This window comes from Denticeps clupeoides, chromosome 5 (genome assembly GCF_900700375.1).
Source record: "Denticeps clupeoides chromosome 5, fDenClu1.1, whole genome shotgun sequence".
Classification (NCBI taxonomy): Eukaryota; Metazoa; Chordata; class Actinopteri; order Clupeiformes; family Denticipitidae; genus Denticeps; species Denticeps clupeoides.
In genome coordinates, this window is record NC_041711.1 from 11,519,121 (window position 1) to 11,533,661 (window position 14,541).

A 14,541-nucleotide genomic window follows, 5' to 3' on the forward strand; every position below is an offset into this window, starting at 1 on the left:
GACTCGCCACACATGCGGTTACACGAGCGGGACCTTCCAGACTCGCCCTCCCACCGCCACGGCAGGGTGGGCTCGGGGCTCCGAGGATCCAGGCGTGCGGGGCGACGGGACATGGCCTCCGCTCCGTCGGCGGCAGCCTTGTCCTCCGTCCTGCGCTGTCGGGGGAAGCTGCTCGCCCGGCAGCAGGCCGCGGCGTACAGCCCCGGACTGGGCCGCGGGGCGCGGCCGGAGCAGGAGGGTCGGAGGAGGGTCGCGCTCAGGTGGGACCCGTTCACAAGGCCGCGGCCCGCCGGACGCTTCGCCACGAGCGGCGCGCCGCCTCCCGGGAGCGTCGGGGACATTTTGGAAACGTGGCTGCCCGGGGTCCTGCGCGTAACCGTGCGGCGCGTCCACGCCGGACCCTCGTGGGCGGCTGGCACCTTCTCACCTGCTTCCTGCCCGAAAGGCGGAGCGGAGACGCGGTAAAGGAGCCGAGCCGCCGCGAATGAACATTTGCACGGACGCTCGGACGGTCCCGCCGCTCATGTGCTGTGCCGTGTGGTTGAACGTTTGTGTGCAGGAACGAGCCGCGGCGGGGACGCGAGTCTCCGGACGTCCCGTCTGAGCAGAAGACCGCGCGTCGTCGCCACCGACTTCTAATCGCTCGATCACGTCATTGATTGTAACATGGAAGCACGTTGTACGTCGCTCTGGATAAGGGCGTAAAATGTACATGTTCTAACAGTACGGCCTGATGTGACACATGTCCGGGAATGGTTACTCAATATTCATATTCATAGAGAAACAGTGATTTGTAACATATTGTGTTTTGTTAAATTTAAAGTTGTCATCTTCACCATTTGCGCATCATAAGCGTTTTCTTTGTCATCCACCCATATTCCAAAAATGAAATAAAGCGACTAATCAAATTACAGGCCTGTTAAGAAGATTATTGGAAAGAAACATGTAGAATTCTTAAACACTAATAGCATTTTGGATAAATTCGGGAGCGTATATTCTCTTTAACCAATATATGTAACTGTATTTGTAAGTAGACAGCAAAAAGTTCAGTGTTGAATTAACGCCAACAAAGTAGATTTGAACACTCTCCAGAGTTAAAGTAAATATTTAACACTTATTTCATATTTGAACATAACTTGATTAGAATCAACACTGGTTGAGTTACATTTTAACTATTTGGTCAGTGTTAGTTTCACTCCTTTCTTGATTAAAAACGATAAACATTTTTTTAAAAATGCATTCTTTGCATTCATACATTTGAATTAAAACAATGTGAATGCAGGTATAATGTACAAACTTTCATCTGACACACTGTATGAACAACATGGTTTTATCATCTTACTCACAGATTGAAAACTACTGGCTGGTTCAGCAATTTTGCTCTCAGTTCCCTCATTTTCTCTACATCAATGTTGTACACTGTTGTCTGCAGGAATGTATAAAAATTCACTAATGCAGCATCGTAAGACAAATTAAACACAAAATGTGCCTTGAAAAGTTCATCAAATGCACCAAGGGAGCGGCTTGCCTTGCATGGAATGAGATTCTTATCCATGGAGCTGTCAATCTTGCTTTTCTGACGGCCAACCGCAAGGACATATGGCTGTCGACCCTGCTGGATGCAGACATGCTCTTCCAAACTGCATCATGACTAGGAGTAAGCCAAAGAAACAAAATATTAGAAAAGAAAATTAAAATACATTATTAACTCTTTATTAAAAAATGTACAAGAATGTACCTAAATTTCATTCATGTTTTAAACACTAATTTATAAATGACAGCAAAGAGCCCAGCCTTACTTAGTTACCTTATGAAAGATCACAAGTCTCTCAACTGCATCAGATGCACTAATTTTGATAGTCTTTGCTCGCCCAGGAGGTGGTGGAAGGAGATGTAACAGCAACAACAGGGAGGCCATTTCTTGGTCATAAGCTGAAATATGAATTAACAGAATTGCACTTTTCGAATTTCAAGTTGAATGAAGAGGATATAACTTACTTGTCTCATGAGGATCACACCCTGGGAGACTTTCTGCTGACTCCACCAAGTGGCACAACTCTGAAGTTGAAGTGAGCCGCTTGGCTTCTTTTATGACATTTGGCTTGAAGAAGACATTTTTTAAGCAGTCTGGAGCATGTGTCGTCCTCAAATAGGACACAAACAGTGAAATCTTGATTCACCTTTTAAAGAAAGAAGATACAGACAAATACTTGGGTATGGTCAATGCATTCTCAACACTACATTACAAATTCACCAATCCCTTTGTGTCCAGAAATCTTGGGAAAGTGGAGAGGATGTCAGCATCTCTGGTTGGGTCATTAACAAGGTATTGTTACCTTGTTATTGTCTGTGGTATGGTCGAGCAAAGACAAGGCCTCTTTGCAAGCATCACCATCAAGCTTCCTCTTAACAGTAACCATTCTTTGGAAATTTGGCCCCCCAGAAGAAAAGTCAGTAGAGCTTTTTGTTCGCAGTGCAGATTCTTTGCCAACCCTCTTTCAGACTGTCTTCAGACGGCAAGAAATATAAGTGTTCCTGAAAGAATCCAATATAAAAATGTAGCATTACTCAAAAAAATTCAAATGGGAATACCATGCATAAAGATTCATGCCACAATACATGTTTGAAAGTAAAATACCACACAATGACAATATTGATAATTACATGGCCTTTCTTGGCATATGGATCCTTGAGAGAAAGGAAAAGCGTCACTATTCCTAGAGCATGCTCTTCTCAGACTGCTTTAGTGGAGTGGAGCCTGAGAAGAAATTATTAAATTATTAACCCAAATTTGTGATGTTGTTTTGCATAAATGAAAGAGAAAATAAATGCACATGAAATATAATAAATGCACTATAATTCTAACATTTTACTTATTGTAATTCAGTTTCACACTTTTCAAATATAAATTAGAGTAAAAATCTTAAAGTACAAGAATTAAATTTCATTTAACTAATTTAAGACATGGCACTATATGATGCCTGACTGAATGGCAGTTTTCAAGAGTGGCTTAAATTGCCTAAAGATTTTATATTCCACTATTCTGCAAAATATGTTATTGACTACATTAAACCAAATGTGTTCATAGTCATTCTAAGCAAAAAGTATACAAATGTACCTTTTTCCTGGGATTGCAGGAAGTCAAACTACCCTTCAACCTCACTCAGCTTCACATACCTCTGCTGTTGGTTGTGCTTGACCTGAACCAGCATATTATCTTGACACACAAAAGAAAGACATGTCAAGGAAAGATTATAATGGTATAAGGCACAGAAATGGCAAATATTATTGTTTTTTTATATAGTAAAAACCGTTGTCTCTTTCTTCAACTGAAAACGAAATGTATTTTCTTTAAACCCTGCAAAATGACAGGAACACATACATCGATGGTTACTGAGCATGCTGAATCAATAATGGACAACAAAAAAAATTTTCAGAACTGTGCTTTCAAACAAGGCCCCGCGTCAATGCAAGGCCAGAACGCCTTTTCACCACGGTCCTGTGGATGAAACCTTAACTTAATCGAACTAAACCGAACGATCAAAAGCCCGTGTTGTGCAATATTTACAGCGTAAAAACATATAAAAAAACGCAACTTGCACGCTAATTGCTGCTGGAAGTTGAGCGGCTGGTACTCTGGTGCAGTCAGCACAACCTAGAGCTGAACACGCTCAAGACTGTGGACTTCAGGAGACATCCCACAACATTGCTCAAAATACCAGACAGCCCGGTGTCTATTGTGGAGACCTTCAGGTTCCTGGGCACCACCATTTCCCAGGACCTGAATTGGGAGACCAACATCTCCTCCATCCTCAAAAAGGCCCAGCAGAGGATGTACTTCCTGAGGCAACTGGATAAGTACAGTCTTCCACAAGAGCTGCTGATCCAGTTCTACACTGCGGTCATTGAGTCTGTCCTGTGCTCCTCCATCACCGCCTGGTATGGATCAGCCACTAAAAGAGACAGGATCAGACTGTATAGAATTTCGATTAATCTCTATACACTTATAGACCTATGTACATTCATACATATATTTATACTCAGTATATATATTTATTTATAAAACAGTATAAACATATTCTCTTGTACAAATAACACTTAAACACATCCTTGCACATTGATGTTGTTTTTTTGTTGTTGTTGTCTTCTTTTATACTGTACTAGAGAGACACCATCTACCAGAATCAAATTCCTTGTATGTACTTGCAATAAACACGATTCTGATTCTGATAAGTCAGGATGTATGCATGAGAAAACACTGTGCCAGCTAACACTTCTGTTAGGCTAATCATCTGAACAAATGTGCAATGCAGTCCTGGTCTGTAAGGCTTTATATGTACACACTACATGTTGTTGAGTATGACTTAATTGTACTTACCACGTCGACTCGTATGAGGAGAAGAAAATGCCGCCAACATTTCTCCTTCCTCTTCAATCGAAGTGAAATGCGTGGGTGGAGCTTAATTGCATCTTTGCAGAGTTGAACTAACACTGAGGTAAGAACTCAGTTAAATAAACACCATTTGTCTCAGAATGTGTTAAACATACACTTTGGTTGTTAAACTGAACTCAGATATGTTTAACTCTGAAATTTTAACTATCCAGTTTGTGCTATGTAGCTATCCGAGTTTGGAATAAATTAGTTGATCACAGTAGTGATGCTGGACAGAAAAGTGGGGTACGTGCAGTTTATTTTAGGATCACAATTAAATTCAAATTCAATTGTTATTTGTCTTATATACTGTTGTACACAGTATGATATGCAGTGAAATGCTTGTGCAACTGCTATTGACCTCAATGTTACATATAGTGTAATTATTATTGATTGATTATTATTGGGTCTGTCAGGAAGACAGACCATTTATTATTGTGCTATTAATGGCAAAAAAGAACATGTCTCACGTTAAAGACCGCCACGCGAAGACCGTCAAACGTAAAGAAACAACGGAGTGGTCAGGCCGAAGGCCTGACCACTCCGCACCCGATGATATATTTTTTGTTTTTGTAGGTCGTACGGCCCGGCCACAAATCGGGTTAAAACGTGTAAAAAGTACCGTTTACCATCGTGCCGGGAACGCGTTTTTGGCTCCCTGAAGCTAACCGTTGAAGCTAGCGACCCGAAAATCGAGGCGAGGCCGAAGGCCTCGCCGAGTCTTACGATCCGACGTATGGGACGAGTCGGTGGCACCAACGGGGGTTTGGAAAACCCGGAAAAAGCCGGAAAATCGGGAAAAAGGCAATAAAAGGACACGTCTTACGTCCAAGGCCGCCACGATAAGACCGTGAAACGCACAGAAACAACGGAGTGGTCAGGCCGAAGGCCTGACCTCTCCACACACAATGACGTATTGGTTGCTTCTTTGGGGATTACAGGAGGGCCACAAATCACGTCCAAAACATTAAAAGTGTGAAAAAATCTGGTTTCCAAGAATTTGCGATGAAACGCTTCACAGCACACACACGAATCTCATATCAAATCGTGCGGCTTGTCGTTCCGCACGGTTTGACGTATGGCTCGGCTCGGCCGGATTTACGGTCCGCGCGCAATTAGCCAAAAAGCGTTTTCGGAACGCGTTTATTATTCTAGCCCAAAATTGGACTTTTTTGGAGATTGTGTCCAGACGGTTTGACATACAAAGAAGATATTGATGTCGTCTCGTAGATCTCGCCATGGCCGACGATTTGACGTATGGTTTATCTCCGTCTGACTTACGGATCATGCACAAACTTGGGAAAACAAAAAAGTGTAAATGCGCGAAAAAAGTTTATTTATTTATTATTATAGCCTTTTTTCGGCAATTAATGCGGGTCGTACCGAAGCACGCACACTGGCGTGCTATATATCAAAAATTAGAACTTTGTTGTGTGAGGTGTGCTATTACTTTTATAAGCGATCGGACTGGACCTGGCCGAGCTATTAACGCTGAAACAGGGTCATTTCCCATTGGAATGTATTGATCGCTAATTTTAGCATTGGTAGCATTTGTAAAATAAAACTTCTTTGAAGTGATACTGCAGTACCACAGTAAAGAAGCCCCATTTTACAAATTCCATGCCCGCAGCTGTGACCAATGCCCGGACAGACCCATCAAAATTTCCCCTGGAATTTTGGCTTCTAGTTAATTATTGTTATTATTAGTTGATTGAAGAAACAAAAAGCAGTACTACAGGAGTACCAAAACACAGAAACCCTAAAAGTAATTAGAAAAGTGTTACAAATATGCAAATATTTCAGATATAAACAAGTATTACAAATTTATGTTTTTAGACATAAAATATATGTAAAGAGTAGGGCGAAGGTGTGCAAATGGGTGAAGTGTGCAAAGTGAAAAGTGAAGCTGTGCAAATGACTTGGGGGATAGAGTCCAGATTTAGTTTGAAAGTGGTTTGCCATGTTGACACCAGCACAAAAAGCACATTGGATGCTTGCTTTTCCATTCAGACGTGTAGAGACAACGCGTACAATAAATGCTCTCGGTAAAAACCGAGGTGTCGATGCTGGAAGAAGCCTTCCTGGCCTGGCCGCGGCCGAGCTGCGGTTCCCCGGGCGGCCGCTGGGGGCGCCAGCCCGGAAGTGCGCTTCTCGTGTCCGAGGAGAGAGGGCGAGTTGGCGTGCGGACTCCACGCCTGTTGTTCCCCGCCGGAATCGCGTTCATCGGCCGGTGTCGTCGGCCGCCCGTCCCGCTCCCACGGAGACTGCACGGGGAACGGCGCCGATGCTAAGCTAACGTCGACCCGTCCGGATGTTTGATTTATTCATTATTTAGGTCTTTATTTTCCTCTTAAAAAAAAAAGTAGCCGGACTGCGAACTGGATGAGCATGTAAACGACTCGACAGCCGCTGCCAGGTTTCTGTGATCGACCAGCCTGCTTCTTGCCATGACCAGCCACAGGTGAGGTGGGTCGGCGGCCACCTTCCAGACACATTCCGCGCACAACTTGCTGCATTTAATGAAAGTTAACGCTCTTTCAAACGTGTTGCTATATTAATCAATGAAGGGATATAGGAGAACCTGCCGGTCTTCAGCAGCTACACCAACTGGACCGGATGATCAGGATGAATGTTTTGAGAAATTCCTCAGGCATCTGTTAGAGTTTTGCATCTTTTTCCGCTCCACCCTTCACTCTTTATCCTTTGTGTGTGTGTTTAGGTCGACGGTCACACGCCACCGTCCTTGCATCCATACTTGTCTTGTTTTCGCACCCCGCTGACCCTCAAGGAGAGATCTTCTGTCTCACCAGCGGTGCCAGGCCATGGTCAACAAGAGAAGCTCCCTTATCGCTTGTGGGGCTTTTCTGTTTGTTGTCTGGAACGTCCTCCTCATATTTGTGTTTTGGGGACAGCCTCCTGCCAGCCAGCAGCGGGACCGGGGCCAGGTGGACACTGGTCAGCTGGCCAAGGATGTGATGAAAATGGCCGATGCTTTCCAGTCTGAGCTGGAAGCACAGCGAGAAATTCTCCTCCAGATCCAGGGTTACCGCGCCCTGTGGGAGCACCAGCCGCAGAACGTCGGCGCCGTGGTGAGCAAAGCGGACATGTCCAAAGACATCATCCCCGTCCTGGTCATGGCCTGCAACCGCGTGACCGTGAAGCGCTGTTTGGACAAACTAATTGAGTATCGCCCATCTGCGGACCTCTACCCCATCATTGTAAGCCAAGACTGTGGACACGAGGAAACGGCGAACGTAATTGGCTCATACGGCAGTCAGGTGACTCACATTAAACAGCCTGATTTGACAGACGTCGCTGTGCCGAAGCAGCACAAGAAGTTCATGGGTTACTACAAAATCTCGAGACACTATCACTGGGCTCTCCAGCATGTCTTCAGAACATTTGCGTACTCCTCGGTCATCGTGGTTGAAGACGACTTGGAGGTGAGCGAGATGCCTTTTTTGCTTAAAATGCTGTCCACACTGTTGCCGTATAGGGCGATCCAGGGGTGAGAACCGTATGAACATAAGTGAACAAAACAAGACAAAAATGACCGCATTTTGATTGTATTTTCGTGTAAAAACTATTTCTTTGTTCACATGGATGACAGTATACATAGTGAACAATCCTAATGTTTTATTGAAAGTATACTGCTTCGGTGTGTTGAGTGTTAAATGTAGATTTGGATTTGTTGTATTTGACCGTTTTGTGTTCTGTCTTCTATTGATCTTGCTCTAGGTCTCTTCTGACTTCTTTGAATACTTCAGAGGCCTTTACCCAATACTCAGAAGTGACCCCACGCTATGGTGCATCTCGGCCTGGAATGATAATGGGCGTGATGGGTTCGTGGACCCGGGCAAAGCAAACCTGCTGTACAGGACCGACTTCTTCCCAGGACTGGGTTGGATGCTGCTGAAGGAAGTCTGGGTGGAGCTGGAGCCCAAGTGGCCTGCAGCATTTTGGGACGACTGGATGCGGCAGCCACAACAGCGCAGGGACCGGTCGTGCGTGCGGCCAGAAATTTCCAGAACTCTGACCTTCGGCCGTAAGGGTGTGAGTCTGGGTCAGTTCTATGACAAGTACCTGCGCTACATCAAACTCAACACCGAGTTCGTGCCTTTCACCAAGCTGGACCTGTCTTACTTGCAGCGGCAGAAGTTCGACCGCGCGTTCAACAGGGACGTTTACGCTGCCCCTCAGGTCACCTTCGAAGATCTGCTGCAGGGGAAGCTGGCTGGTAGCGGCCCGTACCGAGTTCAGTACTCCACCCAGGACAGCTTTAAGACCTTTGCCCGAAATCTAGGTGTAATGGATGACCTCAAGTCGGGGGTCCCACGTGCAGGCTACCGGGGAGTGGTCAGCATCCTGTTGAAAGGTAGGCGGGTCTACCTGGCACCCCCTCCTGGATGGACCCACTATGATCCAAGCTGGAGCTGAAGGATGAACTCCTGGGATCTCAGTATAGCATTCAATGTTTCTAATGCCGTTCAGGAACTATATTCTGAGGTGAAATCATTGCTTTCTGTTAAACAGTCTCGGTTTTACACGGCTTGGAACACACCTGCCACTTTTTGCACTATAAACCTACGAGGAGCCTTTAAGATATTTGCAAAGGCAGCTGAAGGTCAATGCATTGAGCTGGAATCACCATCTCAAACCAAAGAAAGTGACAAATTTTGGTTTTACTCAGGTGCATTTCTTTCCTTTTGTTGCAAATTTGTTTGGGGTGTGGGTAGTTGTAAGAGTTTTTACAAGCGGTTTAATGCATACCAACCTGATTCAGGTTTAATGCAACAAATACTAGCATTCACTTGAGTTAAGATGTGGTTTTCATATAAGTGATGCTACTCTATATTTTTCTATGTTTACTCTTGGGGTGTGTTCATGTTTTTGACTGTTTCCAAAGCAAAATGTGAATCCAGTGGGTCTTATACACTTTTGGGAATAAAAAGAAAATTTGATGAAGTGTTGAATTCCACATCCTGCTTAACTTTTTATTTTTTAAATAAAAGTATATATATTTCACATAGGATACACAACATTTGAAATTAATCTTTATTAGAAAAGCTCACAACCAAAAATGACAGAACACATAAATGTTAAAAACCTCAAAATACTAAAAGCCACAATGCTAGAACAGCAAACATTAAGATCTGAGGTACGAGAGCCACGCATGGCTCCGGCGCAGCGTTACACAGGGGATTACCACAGCAGGATTTCTTCATGAGGTAAAGGGTCTTGTTTGTGGAGAACTCCACAGTAGTATTCTTGTCACACTGCTCCTTAGGAGTACACCCTTTTTCTCTGATGTCAGCAAAGTACACTGCAATGTTAAACAGTTTTTTCATTTTTTTTTTTTAGAAAGGCATATGAACTAACATTTAAAACCTTACACCGCTGGTCAGGATAGACTCACCGGCTTTCCCAATCCCAACAAAGCATTGCTCCCCCTGGCTACAGTTGGTCTTGTTATTGCTGCATGAATTCCACAGGCCCAGATCACACTGGAAACACTGCAGCGTTTGGCCTACGGGAACAAGTCGGTTTGGTAAAGCAATGATGCTGAAAACGAAGCGGTCAAGATTGACCTGCCTTTTAAACACTGCCTGTCTGAATTATAAAGTAATTATTGTGGCTATTAGACAACCTCCTGAAAAGCTCCCATAAGCCCAGCGTGGATTTCAGCCTGTAACTTACACATTTGGAAAAATAAATAAAATCACATTAAACGTACCTGCCACTGAAGCGCATGCTGCCGCAAAAACAAAGATCATCCACATCATTGTAACTACACGGGCTTTTTTTTTTCCTCGTCCCGTAAACCTTGCGTTGCGACCCAGTTCGCGGGAAAGCGATTTAAACTCACGGAGGAGCCCACCGTCCGACCAATCAGAGCAGCCCGTGGCCATTCCCCGCACCTGCAGCCAATCAGCAGAACTGTCCAATTAAGAGCCACGCGTTGGTATTCAGAGCTCAGTACAATCCATATCCTGTTATAAAGGGCTTCATTTTCTGTTCAACAAATTTGTCGTTTCAATGCAATAATTTGAGAAACCGTCAGTAAATATAATTTAATTTCACCATATCATAAGAATATGCAAGATCGTTGTTACATTTGTTGTATTAATAAAAACACAAACTCAGTTTAATGTACACACAGTAGACTTTTATACGCTTTTTACAATTTTGATCACGTGAGACAACCGAATGACGTAGGCAGCGACGGTGGCCGGGAAGAATCGCGTTTTTCGCCGCCGTTCGGCGTGTTTGTGTCTCTTCTGTTTTTGTCCCCTCGCCTGCTGCTGCGGGTGGTGTTAAGAGTCATGCGAACGCGGAACGACGGGGTAGGTAATCCAGCGATTAGCTGGAAGGCCAAATATATCCGATATATTCAATTCGGCCGTCTTTATCTTAACTAGCGAGGAAGCGCGCTGGAACGCGGTTAGCTAAAGTTAGTTCGCGTAGCCCGAGCCCTGCTAACACGCAGGGCTAATGCGCTAGTTTATTTTCACCTATTTTACGGACATTGGGCGCCGAGGCCCGGAATGGATCCCGCCGGCTCCGGGGAGCGGCGCGAAGAGACGCCTGGCCGCGACGCGGACGGCGAGGTCGCCGAGTTTCGGGGCGGAGACGGGGGGCCGTGCGAGGACAAGCGTGCGGCGAAACGGGAGCAAAACAAGCCCGAGGAGGACCTGGACCCCAGGATCCAGGTGACTGGCAGCACCGGCCAAATCTGTTGTGATGTCGGCGCTTGCTTGCTCCTCACCCCTCACTCCTTTTTCGCGTCGCGCAGGAAGAACTCGAGCGCCTGAACGAGGCCAGCGAGGAGATCAATAAGCTGGAGCTGGAACTGGACGTAGGTGAACGTGCCGCACCGACACGTTGCGCCGGTAGGTTCTGACGCCCCGTGTTCTGCTTCGCAGGATGCGCGGTCAAGCTACAGGAAGATCCTCACCGACTCGGCCCGGAAGCTGAATGCCCACAGCTCGCAGTTGGGCGCCTGCATCGAGAAAGCCAGGCCGTACTATGAAGCTCGCCGGCTCGCCAAAGAGGTAGTTGTGGCGAACAACCCTGAGATTTGAGGTGTTAATGTTGCCACCCTTTCATTTGGAGTTGAACTTTGTTGTCATGTCAGCTACATACGTGTTAGACCGTACATAGTGACCTGGTGCTACATGTGACATTAAAACATTTACATTTACAGCATTTATCAAACGCCCTTATCCAGAGCGACTTACAATCAGTATTAACAGGGACAGTCCCCCCCCTGGAGCAACTTAAGGTTAAGTGTCTTGCTCAGGGACACAATGGTAGTAAGCGGGATTTGAACCCGGGTCTTCTGGTTCACAGGCGAGTGTGTTACCCACTAGGCTACTACCACCCTTAAAACAAAGTTACACACTGACATAAAGTGCACATGTGCACAGACAAACTGGGCTACGTAAAGTAGTGCAAGAATAACATTTAACAAAAAACATGTAGACACACAGTGCTAAACTAGTGAAATGGGTAATAAATGTAAATAATGGAACGGTGCATTAATAGATAATATTACAGAGAGATAATATTAGTCCAGACGGTGTTAATTCATTTCATGTTCTTGCCCTGCGAATAGTTGGGAGGTTGAATCTCTTCCGGTTGTTGCAGGCTCAGCAAGAGACCCAGAAGGCTGCCCTTAGGTACGAGCGAGCCGTTTCCATGCACACAGCCGCCAGGGAGATGGTGTACGTGGCAGAGCAAGGTCTCCTGGCTGACAAGAACACTCTTGACCCCACCTGGCAGGAGATGCTGAATCACGCCACTTTCAAGGTAATGGTGACCAGATGCTTTCATTCACTGCTTTGTGTGATGATAAATAGTGGAAATGATCCTCTCTCCATCACACCCATTCTTTCAGTTCCCACTTCAAATGTGCGATTGTGGCCAAATCTATCTAATAATCATAGCTTTTTCAACTGAATGAAACCAAATTGGAATAGAATTTTTAGAGTAGAAAAGAGTTTTTGTTCAAGTGTACAGATGAGCAAACTGCTGTATTTCCTTCTTCTAAAAACTGTTTAAAATGCCACATGTGATTTGCATAAAAATCCAGAATACTTTGTGTGGATGTATTGTGTGTCGTAGGTGAACGAAGCAGAGGAGGAGCGTTTGCAGAGTGAGCAGGAGCATCAGCGTGTAACTAAGCAGTGCCAGGAGGCAGAGGAGCGTGTGCAGAACCTGCAGAAGAGCCTGAAGAAAGTCATTCTCAAGTCCAAGCCCTACTTCGAGCTCAAGGTCCAGTTCAACAATGTTCTGGAGGTACGGACACTTTTAGGCCACACATTACGTGGTCACGTAACATTATACCACTGCTCCTTCTCATGTGACGTTTGATTGGCTGAAAGCAATCCTAGGAGTCAGAGTATCTCATAATAGCAGCACTTTGACCCACTAGTGCTGAGAAGTAATCTCATTATTGTTTATTACTGCTTGGATGTGAGCAGTAAAGTGGTTCTGTAATTTTGCAGCAATGTTTTGGCCTTCAATCTTTTAAAATATTCAATATTCATTCATTCAAATCCTATAATGTGTAAAATAAATAATTCACGGTGCATCAAAAATTCCTACATATTAATATATGCAATGCAAGAATAATTTAACAAAATTTCCCGTTCTTTTGTTTATGCACAATTTCTTTCTCTAAAAATAAACAAATGCAGGAACACAAGTCAAAGGTGTTGGAACTGGAGGAACGTGTCGCCAAAGCAAAGAGCCGCTACTCCTCCACGCTGCGCAACCTGGAAAAAATCAGCGAGCAGATCCATGCCCAGAGGGGCCGGTACCCAGGCGAGGGTAGAGCAATCGGGGTGTATTCTGGACGCAGTCCCCCAGTAGGAGCAGAGGCCAATGGCGTGTCTGGAGGGCCATCGTCGACAGGGCCTGCCTGTGGTGGGACGGAGGATTGCGTGGATGCAAGGAAAGGAGGCGTGGCAAACCAAGCCTCCTCGGTGGAGAGGCACAGAGCGGGCGGGTGGGGTCAGAGGGAGAAGTCTGAGTTCGACGTGGAGGGGACCGGGTCCGACTCCGCCTCCGTTTTTAGCCTGCAGACCATCGCCTCGGACTTGGAGAAGTGTGACTCGGTGGAGCACTTGGGTCAGCTCAGCGACGGGGTCAGCGTCTCTGGAGAGGACGGAGAAAAAGACTTGGCGAGAGAAGGGGACAGGAAGAAGAGAGGAAAAGTGGACGCTAAGCCCGACAAAGCCCTCCTGGAGCCCCAGGAACAGTTCCTCAAGCAGCACCAGAGGAGCATGAGTTTGTGATTGGCGGTGAAATCAATGGAATCTGAAATAATGTACAATGAAAATAATAAGCCTGACCAAAACCAGTCCATGATTTTGCACGGGACTAGCACATGATGTCTTGCAGTGGAAACCACTTCACATAGGTCGTGGCTCTTAGGCACTAATTCCTTTGACTGACATGTATAGAGTTGTTTTTGTTGTGGTGCAAATGTGCTCTTATTCTTACATCGGAATTACTCCGACTCGCAACGCTACAACTTCAGCTCGACGCTAAACCTCTTCACCGCATTGATCCCAGATTGATCGGCAACATTCTGCGCCTTGTGCAGCAGTTTGGCCAGTTAAGTCGGGATTAGGCAGACCCACGGTGTCCAGTGACATCTCTAATATCCGTCCGAGGCCTGCGGTACTATAGTAGGAATGTAGAATCACTTTTATCTGTCAAACTGGTCAAAACGGACTGTTACTCTTCGATGCTGAAAAATCATTTACCACCGAGTGCTGGTGCTTTTTTTTTTTTTTTTTTTTTGTATGTGTGTGCGCCTCTGAACATTTTGTTGAGGTGATGTTTGCTCTTCGAATTTTGAAACATGTCTTGTCTTTAAGGCAACCAAATGTCCGCGAAACATTTGCTAAATGAGTGATTATGCAAAACACCTGGCAACGTTTTCACACCTCTTATGTAGGAACACTTAGTCGAAAATCACTGAAAATGACTTTTAAAAAAAAAAAAAAAATAAAAAAATAAAAAAATGCAAGCCTGGTTAACATAAATGGAATAATCCAAGAGCACCGAGTCCAGGATTTGAACGTGGTCTGAATTTGCAC

General features: G+C 45.2%; 2 protein-coding genes and 1 pseudogene across 3 annotated transcripts; 2 read left to right on the plus strand and 1 right to left on the minus strand.

Annotated features, from left to right (window-relative positions):
* Positions 1-1,342: 1,342 nt before the first annotated feature.
* On the minus strand, positions 1,343-6,927 carry LOC114789870 (uncharacterized; annotated as a pseudogene).
* Positions 6,596-9,397, plus strand: mgat1a (alpha-1,3-mannosyl-glycoprotein 2-beta-N-acetylglucosaminyltransferase a). 2 transcript variants are annotated; one of them, XM_028981078.1, is made up of 3 exons: positions 6,596-6,898; positions 7,152-7,875; positions 8,171-9,397. In XM_028981078.1, the coding sequence occupies exons 2-3, from the start codon at positions 7,255-7,257 to the stop codon at positions 8,867-8,869; spliced, it is 1,320 nt and encodes a 439-aa protein (XP_028836911.1). In that variant the 5' UTR covers positions 6,596-6,898; positions 7,152-7,254; the 3' UTR covers positions 8,870-9,397. The 2 variants fall into 2 exon arrangements, with proteins under 2 accessions (XP_028836911.1, XP_028836910.1); XM_028981077.1 differs by having other exon boundaries at positions 6,596-6,893.
* Positions 9,398-10,650: 1,253 nt separating this feature from the next.
* sh3bp5la (SH3-binding domain protein 5-like, a) lies at positions 10,651-14,236 on the plus strand. The gene is made up of 6 exons (XM_028980261.1): positions 10,651-11,142; positions 11,226-11,288; positions 11,356-11,484; positions 12,080-12,241; positions 12,557-12,730; positions 13,132-14,236. Exons 1-6 carry the CDS (start codon positions 10,978-10,980, stop codon positions 13,729-13,731), a joined length of 1,293 nt encoding a protein of 430 aa, XP_028836094.1. The 5' UTR covers positions 10,651-10,977; the 3' UTR covers positions 13,732-14,236.
* The last annotated feature ends 305 nt before the right edge of the window (positions 14,237-14,541 follow it).